Source organism: Mus caroli, unplaced genomic scaffold (assembly GCF_978045245.1).
Source record: "Mus caroli unplaced genomic scaffold, Mus_caroli_1 scaffold_16, whole genome shotgun sequence".
Taxonomy (NCBI): Eukaryota; Metazoa; Chordata; class Mammalia; order Rodentia; family Muridae; genus Mus; species Mus caroli.
In genome coordinates this window covers 27,628,764-27,644,504 of record NW_028227271.1, presented here as the reverse complement: position 1 = coordinate 27,644,504, position 15,741 = coordinate 27,628,764, and the positions used below count along the sequence as shown (strand labels likewise).

At 49.4% G+C, this 15,741-nt stretch overlaps 1 protein-coding gene across 6 annotated transcripts in view; it reads left to right on the top strand.

Moving 5' to 3' along the window:
* The window catches only part of Mroh1 (maestro heat like repeat family member 1), a 74,771-nt gene that overhangs the window by 23,029 nt on the left and 36,001 nt on the right, over positions 1 to 15,741 (top strand). For all 6 annotated transcript variants that reach the window (XM_021183460.1, XM_021183458.1, XM_021183459.1 and 3 more), the window contains exons 8-12: positions 4,459 to 4,610; positions 4,948 to 5,088; positions 5,425 to 5,517; positions 10,941 to 11,019; positions 12,280 to 12,393. In XM_021183460.1, coding sequence (XP_021039119.1) covers positions 4,459 to 4,610; positions 4,948 to 5,088; positions 5,425 to 5,517; positions 10,941 to 11,019; positions 12,280 to 12,393 — 579 coding nt within the window. The remainder of the gene's footprint in view (positions 1 to 4,458; positions 4,611 to 4,947; positions 5,089 to 5,424; positions 5,518 to 10,940; positions 11,020 to 12,279; positions 12,394 to 15,741) is intronic.

Genomic DNA, 15,741 nt, shown 5'->3' with positions numbered 1-15,741 from the left:
TGTAGAGATTCTCTAACGTAGAGGAAGGAAGTTGTACTGAGTGTATGGGATTCATGCCCAGTACTCGCTGCTGTTGCCTTGTGGATTTCCTGGAAAACATCTGGTGGGGCTGATCCCGGCCTGCAGAAAGATGCCCTCTGACTCCTGCTGTGTGGGTACCTCAGTCTGTAGCAGGTGGGGTTGACCAAGATGAACCTGTGTTTTATGTGAGGGTTGGGGGCAGGGTCTTATACAGACTGTCTGTGACTTTGAACCTCTGATTGTCCTGCTAGAATTACTGACATAGACAATTGCTGCTTGGTTTATGTGGTAACAGGGGCTTGAATCCAGAGTTTTGTGTATACTAGGCAATCGCTTTACCACCTGAGCTACATCTCTAGACCTGTTGTGTTGTTGGAGACAGGATCTCTGAACTTGAAATTAGTTCTGCTACCTACACTTCCCAATTGCTGGGATTACTGGCTGAAGTCACCCGGGCTCCGCAGGGCATACTCCTCCTACCTGCACTGCTCACACTGGGCAGAGGATACAGTAGTCCTGTGACTGGAGCAACCTCAGGCTAGTGGGCGCTCTGTTCTCGGCACCTGAGGCCTGGGTAGCTGGATTGACAGCACTGCAGGAACAGAAAGCAGTGAGCATCCGTCTAACAGGAAGCCACCACAGAGGAGCTGACAGAAGGGTGCAGAGGGGCAGGGCTGCAGCCAGCCTGCCTGCGGCCCAAAGTGGCAGGCAGCAGATAAGACCCACCTCTAAGGAAAGTGAAGTGGAACGGTGGCAACCACATAAACAGGAAGTGTGGCCTGGGGAGAAAAACCGTTTGGTTAAAGTAAAGAACAAGGAAAAGGAAGGACCGATGGCTGGCATCCCGGGAAGATGAGAGGGAGAATGAGCTCGGGAAGCAAGAGCATGTCACCATCCATGGAGCACAGTCAAGAAGAATAAAACCGAGCTTCCCAGAAATGCAGTGAGAGAAATGAAGAGCATCATAGAACAGTTGGTGGTTCAGGAAACTTCTGGGGAATATGGTAGAGTCCAAAGTTGTAGAAAAATCAGAGAAGAAAGGGTTAGTGGGTAAGACTGTGGAGCCTGCCTTCCAGTGACAGACCCCTGGAAAAGAGACAGAAGCATGTCTGAAGTCCCACGGCTCTGTGACCGAAGACGCTGCAGATGGAAACACCATAACACATGTGCCCTGGATACCGGTAAGGAGCTGGCACACCCTGGTCTTTAGGAGCGCCAGTCCACTCGGCAACTTTCTACAGCTCTGATCAAAGTCTACACTCTGGCTCCTAACAATCCCCGTGCCATGGCCTGTGAGGACAAAGCCAAGGCTTTTCAGAAAAACAGGTCTTGCAGATGCATTTCATCCTGAGAGCAGCTGAAGAGTGTGGCACCAAGAGGTAGCTTGGGCTGAGACTGAGTGCCCAGGTGGTGGCAGTCTTATATGGGGGAAGGAGGTGAGGGTGAGTGGCCAGTGATGTCATTCTTCAAAGCTGTGGGGTATTAGGGCTGTGGGGGTGACACCCGCAGAAGCAAGCGGACACCAGAGTAAGAGAATCTGACCACAGAGCAGCAGAGCTGCGCTAGAAACATTAGTGGTTGCAAGGGACCAGCTCTCAGTGCTAGGCTGCAGCTCCAAAAGGAGGACACGCTGCTGTGGGAGAACCCGAGGCCCTTACTCAGGAGACCGAGCTGGTGGCTGCTTCCCAGGAAAAGGACATTGGCATCAGGAGAGCGGACCTCCTTCCTCCTGAGTTTATGCAACTCATTAAAAATCAAATCTAGCGAGTTGTGAGGGTTTTACATCTGGAAATATGATTACCTGTTACTTGGCAAAACATTCTCTTGCCCCTGAAGACCCCGCTGACTAATAGCCTTTGGCTCTGAAGGAAGAACCTTGGGGCTGAGAGTCGCTGAGGAGTCAGATGTCTCCTGCTGCCTCCAGGCCCCCCTGGCCTCCATGTAGGCAGCCAAGAGTGGAGGGAGTTGGGGCCTTCGCCTACCTGAACTGAGCCCCCTGAGGCCCATCTTCAGGAAGAGGGGGGCTCAGCAGTGAGCATTTCTCCAGGGGTCCTGATGGGAGGTTGGCTTTCCCTCATCATTTCTGTTAAGATCACTGTCTCGTAGTTCATAGCTGGGCTTTATCCCCGCATCAGTGATGGCTCAAGTTTATTTCTCCTACTGGACCAGATGGGAGGCTGTGGCTGAGTTCTGCTTCACAGGGGGCTGAGTCAGGCGTGTCCTCTAGACCCCTAACTGGGGTCATCCAAGACTGTCCTGGGCTCTGACTCGGGGCGCCACTGGCTGTGGGGCAGGGGTGGGAACAGAGACTGAAGTCTCATCATGAGCCTGGAACATTTGTATGTCCACTTCGCACAGAGCAGGCTCAAAGTAGAAAAGATTTGGACTGCTCTGTTGCAGGCTGAGTCACCCGAATGAAGGGATAGAGAAAAGAAGGAACAAAGCAGAAGAAAAAAGCAAGTTCTGTGAGGGGGAATAAAGGTCACATAAAAATATCAGAAATTAAAACTTCAAGTCGGGAGGGTGGTGGGGGTACATGCCTTTGATCCCAGCACTCGGACAGTAGAGACAGGCAGATCTCTGAGTTCAGGGCCAGCCTGGTCTACAGAGCAAGTTCTAGGACAATCTGGAAATCCTGTCTCGAAAAATAAAGAAAAGCCAACCAACCCAACAAAAAGAAGCTAAATTTCCTACTGAAGAGAAGTGGGTCGTGTTGCTTCACAGGAGAATGGACGCAGAGCAGTGTAAAGATAGATGTCCTGGGGGTAGACCCAGCAAGAGCCTTTGAGAATCGGAGGATCAGGAGAGAGGGATAGGGTGGAGCAGATGGCAGACACGTTTGCTAGCCATCTCTCTTCCTGAAGGATGAGACTCACATACCTGAAAGTAAGGCAGATCCAAAGCGGTCTGTGCCAGCATGCCATGCCAAGTGAAGTATGACCAGAAGAGCTCGAATTGAGCACCTAGAGCCAGCTCTCCTTTCTGTGACTCTGAGCCTACCATGCAGGGAATAGCATGTGTGGTAAAGCCAGGCTCACAACTCTGTAGGCTCAGGAGGGTTGGAAAACTCATAAAGCCATTGAGGTTCCCAGGCCCGTGTGGGGGCACACACCTGCTACAGAGTAGCCACAGCACACTGTGGGTCACGGGTACATAGTCGCAAGGAAAGAGGGGGTGGCTGAGAATCCTGTGGACAAGGCCATGCACCTTATGGCTCTCTGTACAGAGGCTGCAGGAGCATCCTACTGTTTGTCCCTGACGTGGGCTGAGCCACTGCTGTGCAAAAGGAATAGGGCCAGTTTCCAGGTTCTTTTTCATAATCTGAGAATTAGCGTTTACATCGCGATGCCCCACTTACTGCTCTGCCTGTGCACCACCAATCAGATGGTTTTGGATTGTGTGAAGGTAGCATTGGTAGGATGTGAGTCCTTAATAGACTGGTTGGCTCCAGAAGGTGGAGAGCACAGAGATTTCTGCCCCAGTGCCCACACCTGCTCCTGTGTTCTCCCAAAGCGCAGACGCAGACCTGTGTCTTGGGCTCTAATCCCAACCAGGTCTTTGAACCTCCCGTATGAATGCCTGCAGTGACTCAGAGCCTCTGCTCTGCCCAGCTGTGTCTCCATTCAGACCCCAGAGCCTAGCCATGGAAGGCCTGAGTAACAGCCCTCCATCCTGTGTCCATCCATCTGCACCTGGGACCTCTTTCCTGTTTCTTCTTTTTCTTCTTTTTTTTTTTTTTAAAGATTTATTTATTTATTATATGTAAGTACACTGTAGCTGTCTTCAGACACTCCAGAAGAGGGCGCCAGATCTCGTTTCGGATGGTTGTGAGCCACCATGTGGTTGCTGGGATTTGAACTCTGGACCTTCGGAAGAGCAGTCGGGTGCTCTTACCCACTGAGCCATCTCACCAGCCCTCCTGTTTCTTCTTGCCCCACACTGGGCTGGGCAGTCCTGTGGTGTATGTAGCAAGAGCCTCGGGGAGGGGGCACAGTGCTTCCTTCTTTTTTTGTCTGGGGTAGACATCGGATCAGGGTGTTGGTGGGTGGGCACCTTCTTAGGGGCTCAGAGTGAGAATAGACTTCAGCCCACTTCCCTCTCATGATAGAATGGTGTCTTCTCCTGAGCTTCAGCTCCACCCACCATTCTGTTTCGGTTACCCATGACTCTTCTCTCCCTGTCTGTTCTAGTTTGAAGGGTTAGGACCACTCTCCTATAGGAGGCCTTGTCCTCACAGACCTGTAGTCATCCTGTTTTCATAGAAGATCGTGGGTTTCAGGGAAGATACAGATGTGGGGGGAGATCTGTTTACCCTAAGTGTCCAGGGGTTACCATCTGGTCAGATGCTGGACAAAGCACCATGCAGACTGTTTCAAGAGTTCATGGGCAGCCCTGGGAAGCCAGTGTCAGGAGTTGCTCACTGTGGGGCGTTCACAGCTCTCCAGCACTTCAGCGAAAGCATCCTGGAATACCTGGCCAACCTGGACCAAGCCCCAGACCCCACAGTGAGGAAGGACACCTTTGGAGCTGACATCTTTGGTGCCTATGACGTTCTCTTCCACCACTGGCTGCAGAGCCGAGATGCCAAGGTACAGCTGTGACCCATCAGAGCCCTCCTTCTGCCTTTGCCCTTTTCTCTCTGCCTGGGTGGTCCTAAGGGGAGAAGGGGACCCAAATTCCCTGCCTATGATCAGTGTTTAGGAGGTGATGAAGAGCCCCTACATCCAACCAGAGTCAACCTGTTTCTAAAGCTTGGTCTTGAGTCCTGGTCACTGTAGGTCCCTGAGGAACCCATTCTGCCTTGAGACTGTGTCCTGCTGGCCAGCGTCTGGCCTCTTGCCATAGTTGCCACATAGATGCCCTGGCAACCGTAGACACAGGACTCAGGGCAGGGAGTAGACAGGGAGGTGTTTGCTGTCCTTTCAGCTCCGGCTTGCCGTGGTGGCGGCTCTGGGTCCCATGAGCCACCTGCTTCCCAGTGAGAGGCTGGAAGAACAGCTTCCTAAGCTCCTCCCTGCAGTCCTCGGCCTCTACAAGAAGCATGCGGAGACCTTTCAGATATCGAAGGTATTTATAGGTTGGGAGGGCATAGCAACACCAGGACCCCTCTGATCAGACCCTGCCTGCGGAAGCAACCCTAACTTAAAATATTGTGTTGGGTTATTATGTTGGTTATGGGTTATCTCTCTACCCTGCACTGGATGGGAGCCTGGGGACTTGCCCTCTACCTTCCATAGTGACCTGTGACCCAGAAAACACATTACCTAATGTGCTCCCCAAATTCTGGAGGAGGTGAAGGTATAGCTTCCTTGTTGGGGTCTTAAAGGACATCATCCTAGGGCTGCACTTCCTTCATGGGGGGCAGGAGGTGGACTGAAGCTATCTCCTCCCTGTCTTGAATAGAGCCTGGGCCAGATTCTCGAGGCAGCTGTGAATGTGAGCAGCCGCACCCTGGAGGTTCAGCTTGATGCCCTCCTGGTGGCTCTTCATGCTCAGGTAGGCTGGAGAGGAGTGCCTGGGGTGGCAGACCTGGGGGGGATGGACTCTTCAAAGTGAACTGCCCAGCGGGAGCACAGGAAGCGTGACTGGGAATAGGTGCTTCGGCCACACAGCTGTGAGTGGGCTTCTGAGCACCACGTGGGCGTGGCCCCAGGCACGAGGCTTCATCTGTGCAATGGAGTACTGGTTTCTTTTCTATTGCTGTGATAAAATACTATGACACCTTGTAAAAGAAAATGTTTTTTTAAAATATTTTTTTATTATGTATTTTCCTCAATTTCATTTCCAATGCTATCCCAAAAGTCCCCCATACCCTCCCCCCCACTCCCCTACCCACCCATTCCCACTTTTTGGCCCTGGTGTTCCCCTGTACCAGGGCATATAAAGTTTGCATGTCCAATGGGCCTCTCTTTCCAGTGATGGCCGACTAGGCCATCTTTTGATACATATGCAGCTAGAGTCAAGAGCTCCGGGGTACTGGAAAGTGTTTGATTGGACTTAAAGTTTCAGAGAAAGTCCATGATGGTGGGCAAGGGCGTGGTGACAGGAACAGCTGGGAGCTCACACGGTGGTCTACAAGGAGGAGGCTGTATAAGTCAGGGTTCTCTATAAAGAATCAGAACTGTTAGCATGTACGCATGCGTGCGTGTCTGTCTGTCTTAGCATGGCTTACAGGCTGTGTGATCCAAGGAGTCCAACACTGTCTGGGTCCTGACAGAAAGGCCAGGATCCAGCAGTTGCTCAGTCCATGAGACTGGGAGTTCCAGTCTGATGCTGGAGTTCGTCCCAAGGAAGTGCTAGAGAGCTGCCAGTCTTCAGCCTAAGCTGTAATTCTGAGGAAGGAGACTCTAATACCAGCAAAGGAATGCCTCAGGAATGAGACAGATAAACTTTCTAGTGAGACTGGGGGCAAGCAGGTAGAAAACAAAGCCCTCTTTCATCTGTGGCCTTTGATATAACCTGCTACCAGAAGGTGTGGCCGGATTCAATACAGATCTTCCCACCTCAAATAATCTGATCAAGAAAATTCTTCATAGGCAAACCCGGCTGCTTGTTCTATTTTTTTGTTTTACATGTATGCATGTTTTGCCTGCATGAATGTCTGCACAAGTACCTGTGGAGACCAGAAGAGGATGTCAGATCCCTGAGACCTGGAGTTACAGATGGTTGTGAGCCACCATGTGGGTGCTGGGAATTGAACCCAGGTCCTTTGGAAGAGCAGCCAGTGCTCTCAACTGCTGAGCCATCTCTGTAGTCCACAGTTGCTTAGGTTTTAGTTGGTTCCAGATAGGAGTTAAGTTGACAGTCAAGATGATGAGCCATTACAACACTTGCTCCAACAAGGCCACACCTCCTCATCCTTCCCAAACAGTTCTACCACCTGGGGAAGTATTCAAGCCTATGAGCCTATGGAGAGCAGTCTCACTTACACCACCACATGCAGGAACTCCTGGATGGAGGCAGCAGGCCTGGGCACCCAGAAGGATAGAGTGTGGCACTGAGGGCTGGCTCAGGAGGTCTCAAGAGGTTTGAGCATGGCCGTTGAGTGGTAAGCAGATCCCACTGCAGGCCGTACTTCTCTGAGAGATCATCTGGCTGCCGAGCATCTTTCCTGTGGGTCAGGAAGCCTGAGAGAGCTGCTGGACAGTGTGTCCCAGCAAGGGAGCGTGAGTCTGTGAAACTTCGTGGTTAAGAAAAGAGTAGGAAGATGGAAAAGGGCCTTGGTAGGGCTCCAGGGGACTTTCTTTACAAAAAAAAAAAAAAAAAATTAGCCGGGCGGTGGTGGCGCACACCTTTAATCCCAGCACTTGGGAGGCAGAGGCAGGTGGATTTCTGAGTTCGAGGCCAGCCTGGTCTATAGAGTGAGTTCCGGGATGGCCAGGGCTACAAAGAGAAACCCTGTCTTGAAAAATAAACAAACAACAACAACCACAACTAAAAACCCACAACAGAATCATGCATTTTGCAGGAAAATGGCCAGTTTTTCCTTTTTAACAAAGTTTATTAGTTGTGTGTGTTCTGAATGAAAACAGAAACTTTCTCTTGGTATAGTTTGACCAAGAGCGAATCCAAATTTGAATTCTCTATTTTTCCCCGTGTCTTCTGTCTATCTGTAGTCTGTGGTTACTGGCCTACCGTTGTGTGCGTGTGTGATATGGCCCAGGCACCTTTGGTTTTGCCTTCTGGTGTGTATTTCTGTTCTGGGTGTGTTCCTAATAATGTTCTTTGTTCTGTATTTATTGAACAGCAGAAAAAAATGGTATGGGAAAGGATCGAAGGGCTTATTTTTTTTTAAACAGAAATCTTTACAGTTTTACAAAGGAAGAAGTTACTTACACTGAATAGCACCCAAAACCACACAGGTGTTAGCAGCCTGTATCCACATGTTGTTTTATGGGGTATTTGTCTTAAGGTTTCTTTCAACCTGTTGGCCGCTTTCAGCAAATGATTACCACAACCTACATTATTCTGGGTCAAGGGCATTCTGGGAAGAGTACATAGCTCCAGATTAAAGCTATACATTAGCCGGGTGGTGGTGGCGCACACCTTTAATCCCAGCACTTGGGAGGCAGAGGCAGGCGGATTTCCAAGTTCGAGGCCAGCCTGGTCTACATAGTGAGTTCCAGGACAGCCAGGGCTATACAGAGAAACCCTGTCTTGAAAAACAAAAACAAAAACAAAAACTATACATCTTATCTTGGGTTGTAAAAGCTGAGGATGGGAAATCCAAGATGGTAAGGTTGCTTACATTGTTCTCTTAAACAGGCTGAGTATAGTTGGTTGGACAGTGTTTAGCTTTGGTCTGGCTTTGTAGTGACTGTGAGTGTTTAAAACATTGTTTAAGATTTATATATTTGGTTTTATGTTTATGAGTGTTTTGCCTGCATGTATGTCTGTGTACCAGGTATGTGCAGTACCCGTTGTGGCCAGAAGAGGGCGTTGACTCACACAAGAGGGCATCTGGTTGAACTCTTCAACTAGAGTTACAAATAGCTGTAAGCCACTGTTTGGGTGCTAGGCAGCTTTTGTATCCCTCAGCATTTGATAGAAGCCGGTTACAGCCTCTAACGTTGCAGCTCTCACTCTGGCCTTGAGTAGCAGGACTTACCTGGAGCCAGTGTTACAGCTCCTGGGCCTGGGGAGGGAGAGACTTTAGGCCCTAAAGGCTGGCCAGCTCCCTAGATCCAGGGTCCGTAGTCGCTCTCCTGTGGCTCTTCTGGTCTTCTGTCTCAGGTCTGCCCTCCCTGCTAGAGCTGGCGGTCTTGCTCCGGCTCTGTCCCTTCTGCCAGACATTGAGCTGTTGTTCGCAGCTGTAAGCAGCCTGGGCAGTTTGAACTCGGCCACTGATGCTGTGGCTTTGCTGCTTCTGCCCTTGTTGCCGAGATCTGTTCTCTGCTATGGCTTCCTGTCTCATTGGCCCAATTACTAAAAGCAAGCCAGAAAAGATCACTCGAGGGAAGCCTTGTATTGGACCCCCATGTTGCACAGAGCATTTGGGTGCCTCTCAGCTGACTCACCAAATGACTCAAGCATCTCACTTATCTATGTAATATCGCCAGAAGAGAGGTGTTTAAACCAATCACAGCCAAGTTCCCTTGCAAATAAAGGCTTATGTTCCTAGGAGCCACACAGCCTTGGCCCTTTAGCACCTGTCCAGCACTTGCTCTCCGGTAGGCCATCAGAAGACGTTCCCTCTCTAACCCAGGTAGAAGTGGCTACAGGATCATTAGCGTTCTCTAAGCCTCGTTATAACAAAAAGTCCAGTGTAAGCTTTGAAATAGTTCTAACATAGTCTGTAGCTTCAAGAACCAGAGCAAGCAACCAGAGTATGTAGTTCCCTCATGGTGTCTGTGGAGGGTTCATAAAGGTAGGTAGGATGTCTGGCTGTTTGGCTGACAGTCATTTTTACAGCAGGGGAGAATCTAAAAGTTGCCAGTTAGGGAATCAAACTGCCCCGTGCTCCAACATCAGGGGGTCCTACAGTAACAGCTTACACCACTGGGCTCGTGAGCTGGCTCCATGGGTAAAGGTGCTTGCCACTCACACTGGAACCCCACATAAAGGTAGAAGAGCTGACTCCATTGAGGTGTTCTCTGGTCTCTGCCTGGGTACCATCGCACATACCCCCCTACACACACACACACACACACACACACACACACTCATGGGCAAAATAAAACTCATATAAAGTAAAATAAATCTTGTTTTGTTTTTGTTTTTCAGGACAGGGTTTCTCTGTGTGGTCCTGGCTGTCCTGGAACTCACTGTGTAGAACAGAAGGCTGGCCTCAGACTGGGATCAAAGGCGTGTGACAAAGTCACAGGCTGAAAATGAGGAAATCTTTAAAAAAGAATTTACTAGGCTGAGAGTGGTGCCTTTAATCCCAGCATTTGGGAGACAGAGGCAGGCAGAGCTCTGTCAATTTGAGGCCAGTCTGATCTGCATAGTGAGTTCGAGGATAGCCAGGGTTATGTAGAAAGAATCAGTCTCAAAAGGCAAACCAAAATGAAGGGGCTGGAGAGATGGCTCAGTGGTTAAGAGCACTGACTGCTCTTCTAGAGGTCCTGAGTTCAATTCCCAGCAACCACATGGTGGCTCACAAGCATCTGCAATGGGATCTTTTCTGGTATGTCTGAAGACAGTAATAGTGTACTCACATACATGACATAAATCTCTCTCTCTCTTCCTCTCTCTCTCACAAAACAAAGTGAGAAAAGAAATTACAACTAGCACTAGTGCTGTAGCAGGGCTGTAATACTGCTTACCTCTTCAAGTGTGGTGGCACATGCTTCTAAGAGTGACACTGAGGCAGGAGATATGAGTTCAAGGCCTGCCGCGGCTACATGAATCATGTCTCAAAAGAAACAAAGCATAGGCTGAAGAGATGGTTCAGTGGTTAGGAGAAGTTGTTGCTCTTGCAGACTGACGTTAGGTTTGATTCCCAGTACCCACGTGACAGCTCACAACTGTCTAACCCTAGTCCAAGGGAACTTCCCACCCTCTTGACCTCCAAGGGCTCCAGCAAGTCAGGCAAACACATTAAATAGTAAAGCAGATCTTTAAATTATTTTATTTTGCATGATTGGTGTTTAGCCCACATAGTTATCTGTGTACCTTGTGCCGGGGACCCACAGAGATTAGAAGAGGCTTCAAGTCCTCTGCTGCTCCAGTTACAGTTGTGAGCCGCCATGCGGGTGCTGAGAATTAAACCCCAGCCCTCTGGGAGAGCAGCTAGACCTCTTAACCACTGAGCCATCTCTCCAGACCCCCCTTTAAAATTTTTCTAAATACAAAAACAGCAACGATAAAATCCTTTCCAGTACCCCTAGGTGAGGTAGAGCCACCTACCCATTGCACAGCAGGGCCCTGATATGACAGTGAGTCTGTCACCATAACCGCTGTCCTGTCTCCCGGAGCAGATTTGTGTGCCTGTGGAGTCCTCGAGCCCCCTGGTGATGAACAGCCAGAAGGAGGTGCTTCGCTGCTTCACGGTGCTGGGTGAGTGGTGGCCCGGGTGGGGTGCTGGCTTCTGTGTGAGGAAGCCTCAGAGGACGTGTCTGAGCCGGTTGTCTGTTGTCTATTATTATTATTATTATTATTATTATTATTATTATTATTATTAATTAAAACCAACACAAGATCTCACTGTTCTTTTGGCTCAACTGTCCTTGAGTTCATGATCCTTCTGCATTGGGGTCCCAAATACCAGAGTTACAATCGTGTGCCCTGAAGCCTGGTCTGCTGTCCTCTTTGAGGGGGGTAATGGCTTTTTGTCTCAGGCTGAGGCAGGGTTAGGGCCTCAAGCAGAGCCTTGGTCTTGGTTACAGCCTGCGAGTTCTGCTCTTCACTGGAATGTGTGTTCTATCTAGCTCTGCTTGTCTCAGCCTAGAGGCTTCTGTCTCCCATCCCACACATTCCTTCCTTGACCCTCATCCACTTCCACATTTGCATGTGGCTGTCTGACTCTGGCCATCAGTCTGGCACTACCTGACCCCACCCCCACCCCCACCCTCACCACCTGGAGCCTGTTGGTCTAGATCAGTCAGAGCCTGGTCTACCAGATCTGCCCCTGGTGCCTGCATCCTGTCTCAGCCTGCTTGCCAGCTTGAGGGTCAGGCAGAGGCTTGTGACTTTCCTGCCACTGAAGACCAGTGACATCAGCACCCACCTAGAGTCTGGAGGGAGGAAGCTGAGAGACTGGTCCAGCTGGCCCAGAGTGTGGGGGGAGGGCGAGCCAAATTTTACTGTCATGGACATTGCTTCACAAAAATGAGAGAACTCAATCTTGGTAATTTCCAAAAGGTTCCCATTGGCAGTGATATAGGTCCAAGTTAGAGGTCGGTACAGGGTCAGCGTCTGAGTGTTTGCGAATTGTTCTCTAGCTGCAGACCAACCCCGAAGCAGGAGGATCTCTGAGGGGTCCCTCGTGGGTTCCCCATGAATTAGGTTGGGATGAACCCACTGGTCCTGGTGACCCCAGGTCTGAGTCTCACATGCAGTGCTACCCCTTTGGTGTTAGAGTCCCCTATGTGTTAGTTTGACTCTTCACTCTATACAGCTACTCAAGGAAACCCTGGGGGAATTGATGGCCAGAAAATTGAGTCTCTTGCACTCCCCACGGTGAGTTTTGCCTTCCCTGTCCTGCCAAGCGGCAGTTACAGAATGACCAGCGTGAACAGACTCAGCCCTGGCGAGCTTAGGGTGCAGGCATGGAGCAGAGACTGTTAGACAGTATCTGATGCGCATGTCGCCCTGCAGCCTGCTGCTCTCCTGACCGTCTGCTGGCCTTCTTACTGCCCAGGCTGGACACCAGCAACGAGAGGCTCCGCGTGGGCACCCTGCAGATCCTGAGACACATTATCAACTCGGCTGGTAAGAGCCTCCTGTGCTGCAGCCTGGCCACCTGTGCCAGGTCCAGTGTGGGACAGCACCAGGGTCATGCCCATCGTTTGGATGACCGAAACAGCCTACTATGAATTACTGTTAGTGGTAGTGTTTTAGCTTGGCGGTCTTCGAGATTGAACTGTGTTTTGGTTATTGCTGTGATGAGACACCGTGAGCAAGGGAACTTTATCAGAAGAAGAGGTGTATTTGGAGGCCGGTGACAATTGAGAGCAAGTGCTCATGGGCAGACATCTGATAACTGGAAGCAGCCAGGACTTTAGAAGCTCAGAACCTGTCCCCAGTGACACACCTCCTCCAACAAAGTCACATCTCCTAATCCTTCCCTAACTCTTCCACCAACTGGGGGCCATTTCCAACCAAACCACCACAGGTTAGAACTTAGGGTTCCACACACGCTGGGCACTGTTCTCCCTCTGAGTAACACTTTCAGCCCCCAGGTTCCTGCTTTTAAGGGAGACTTATTTGATTGAAATAAGCAAACCTATTGAGCAATGAGTTTCATAACGGTAATTAGAGTTGTACGCGTGGGTGTGGTCTGGTGAGTTCTATTCATGCCCTGTCAGAGGTCGGCAAAGAGTGGCCATGGGTCATGCCCTAGTTAGGGTTTTACTGCTGTGAGCAGACACCATGACCAAGGCAAGTCTTTTTTTTTTTTTAGATTTTTTTTTTTTTTTTTTACTTTTTTTTTTTTTTTTAATTTAATGTAAGTACACTGTAGCTGTCTTCAGACACACCAGAAGAGGCCATCAGATCTCATTTCGGGTGGTTGTGAGCCACCATGTGGTTGATGGGATTTGAACTTCGGACCTTCAGAAGAGCAGTCGGGTGCTCTTACCCACTGAGCCATCTCGCCAGCCCAGATTTATTTATTTATTATATGTAATTAGATTTCGTTATGGATGGTTGTGAGCCACCATGTGGTTGCTGGGATTTGAACTCAGGACCTCCAGAAGAGCAGTCAGTGCTCTTAACCGCTGAGCCATCTCTCCAGCCCCACAGGGGCCAAGGCAAGTCTTATAAAGGACAACATTTAATTGGGGCTGGCTTACAGGTTCAGAGGTTCAGTCCATTATCATCATGGCATGGCAGCATCCAGGCAGGCGTGGTGCAAGAGGAGCTGAGATTTCTCCATCTTCATCTGAAGGCTGCTAACAGTATACTGGCTTCCAGGCAGCTAGGATGAGAGTCTTAGAGACCACGCCCGCAGTGACACACCTACTCCAATAAGGCCATACCTGCTAAAAGCGCCACTCCCTGGGCCAAACATAAACAAACCATCACAGGTCACATTGAGTGGCATTAGATAGGAGGTTCAGAAAGGAACATCCCGTTGCCTGGGCTCTTCTGGCAGTGGTTAAGGCACCAGAAGTAGACTCTTGGTAGTGGTTGTTTAGGGTGCGTGTGCGTGTGTGTGTGTGTGTGCGTGTGTGTGTGTGTGCTTGCATGCGTGCATGTTTACATTTAAGAGTTCACCAGTGGACCGGGATTCAGGTGAAAGGCCACATGGGTTGGGCAAGGGCAAATGAAAAGTATGTTATTTTCTAGTTCCAACTCTGCCATTGTTTTCTTGTTTGGTTGTTTTGGTGGTGGTGATGGGTTTGATGGATAAGATGGTTAGGTATATAAAAATTCATTGATAGTGAAAATATAAAACTATAGCAGATGCTGCATGGCTTCAGAATGGGCTTCTAGCTGTGTAGACGTTCAGTGAGGCATGCAGCATTCAGGGCTGGGCAGGGCTTGTTTGACTGGATACCTCTTTTCCTTTCCTTTCCTTTCTTTTCTTTTCTCTTTTCTCTTCTTTTCTTTTCTTTCTTTCTTTCTTTTTTTGACAGTCTCTCTATATAGCCCTGCCCTTCTGAGAACTCGCTCTGTAGACCAGGCTGGCCTCAGACTCACAGAGATCCACCTGCCTCTGCCTCCTGAGTGTTGGGATTAAAGGTGAGCACCACCACAGGCAGCATTTGACTGGATGCCTGCATCCAGCCGTGTGATGCTCTTATTGACTTCATGACAGTAAAATGATTTTTTTTTTATTGAAGTGTATTTCAGAAGGCACTCTGTGTTTACCTATATTTTCATTTTTTTTCCTCTATGTTCTTTCTCTGGGCATGTCATATGTCTGCATACAAGAAACAGAATTTTCTCTACTGGAGACAGTCCATAGTGTGCTTCGTTTCTTTCTGTAGATTACCTTAGAGAACTTCTCACCTTCATCAGTACAGAGTTGAGATGCTCTTAAATATTTGAAGTACAGCTCACCTACAGGAATACTACAGATAGTAGCTGTTGTTTTCAGTAAGTGATAACACAGCCCATTATTCCCACCTGGATGAAGAACAAAGAACAGATGACAGTGCCCGGGGGCCGTTGCCAGGTCAGGAAGGGCAGCTTCCTGCACAAGAGCGTGTGACTGTTTTGCATGTTGTATAAGGAGTGAGAGATTGCACACCGTGGAACGTTTTGTATCTGACTTATTTTCCTGTGAAATGTATAGTGAACTAATCCCCAAGGTGCTCATTTGTTAGCCAGGGACGTGGGCTCTTCCGGTTTGTTACCCTAATGAAGACTGCTTCTCTTTCTGTTCTCCCTGTGCCCACTTTGATGGACGCGTATCTAGGAGCAGAGTTTCAGGTTGCAGGTGTGCGTCTGTCTTAACACCACTAGGTGAATGCATTCTGTTCTTCCAAGATACCTAGTAAAGACTAGACAGAGTAACTCCTCTTGCAGCAAGCCGCTGCTTAGCTGTTCTGTGTTCCAGGCTACCAAACAAGCCACCTATCCCAAGGTTGCCCAAGTCAGTAAAACCCCAACACCCCCCCCACCCCCCCCCAGAAGGGCAAGGGTGGCGCACACAGACTTTCTTTTCATGGAGTCTAGTTTGATCTGTGCCTGCTGCTGTCTGAGCCTCGAACACTAGGTGGCGCTCTGGGCTCAGGTTTGTATCCCTTCTCCTGTGGATGGAAAACCTGTAAGCTAGGAGCAGGAGAGTAACTCGGGGAACATAAAGCTGACCTTCCGTTGCTCCCCGAGAAACCCGAAACCCCAGGAATCTAAAGATGAACTTGAATGAGAGTCTCAGCCAGGACGCAGGTGAATTTTAGATTTCTTGCTTTATGAGTCACACCTTTGTGTCTTCAGCCCTCAGATTCCAGAGGCTAGCTGTGCTTACTTTGTTTTTTGGTTTTGCTTTTGTGTTTTTGAGACAGGGGTCTCACTAGGTAATTTCTCACTAAGTATAGCAGGCTGACCTTGAACTCATAGAGATCTGCCTCCCGAGTGCATGATAGGGTCAAAGGCATATATACACTGTGC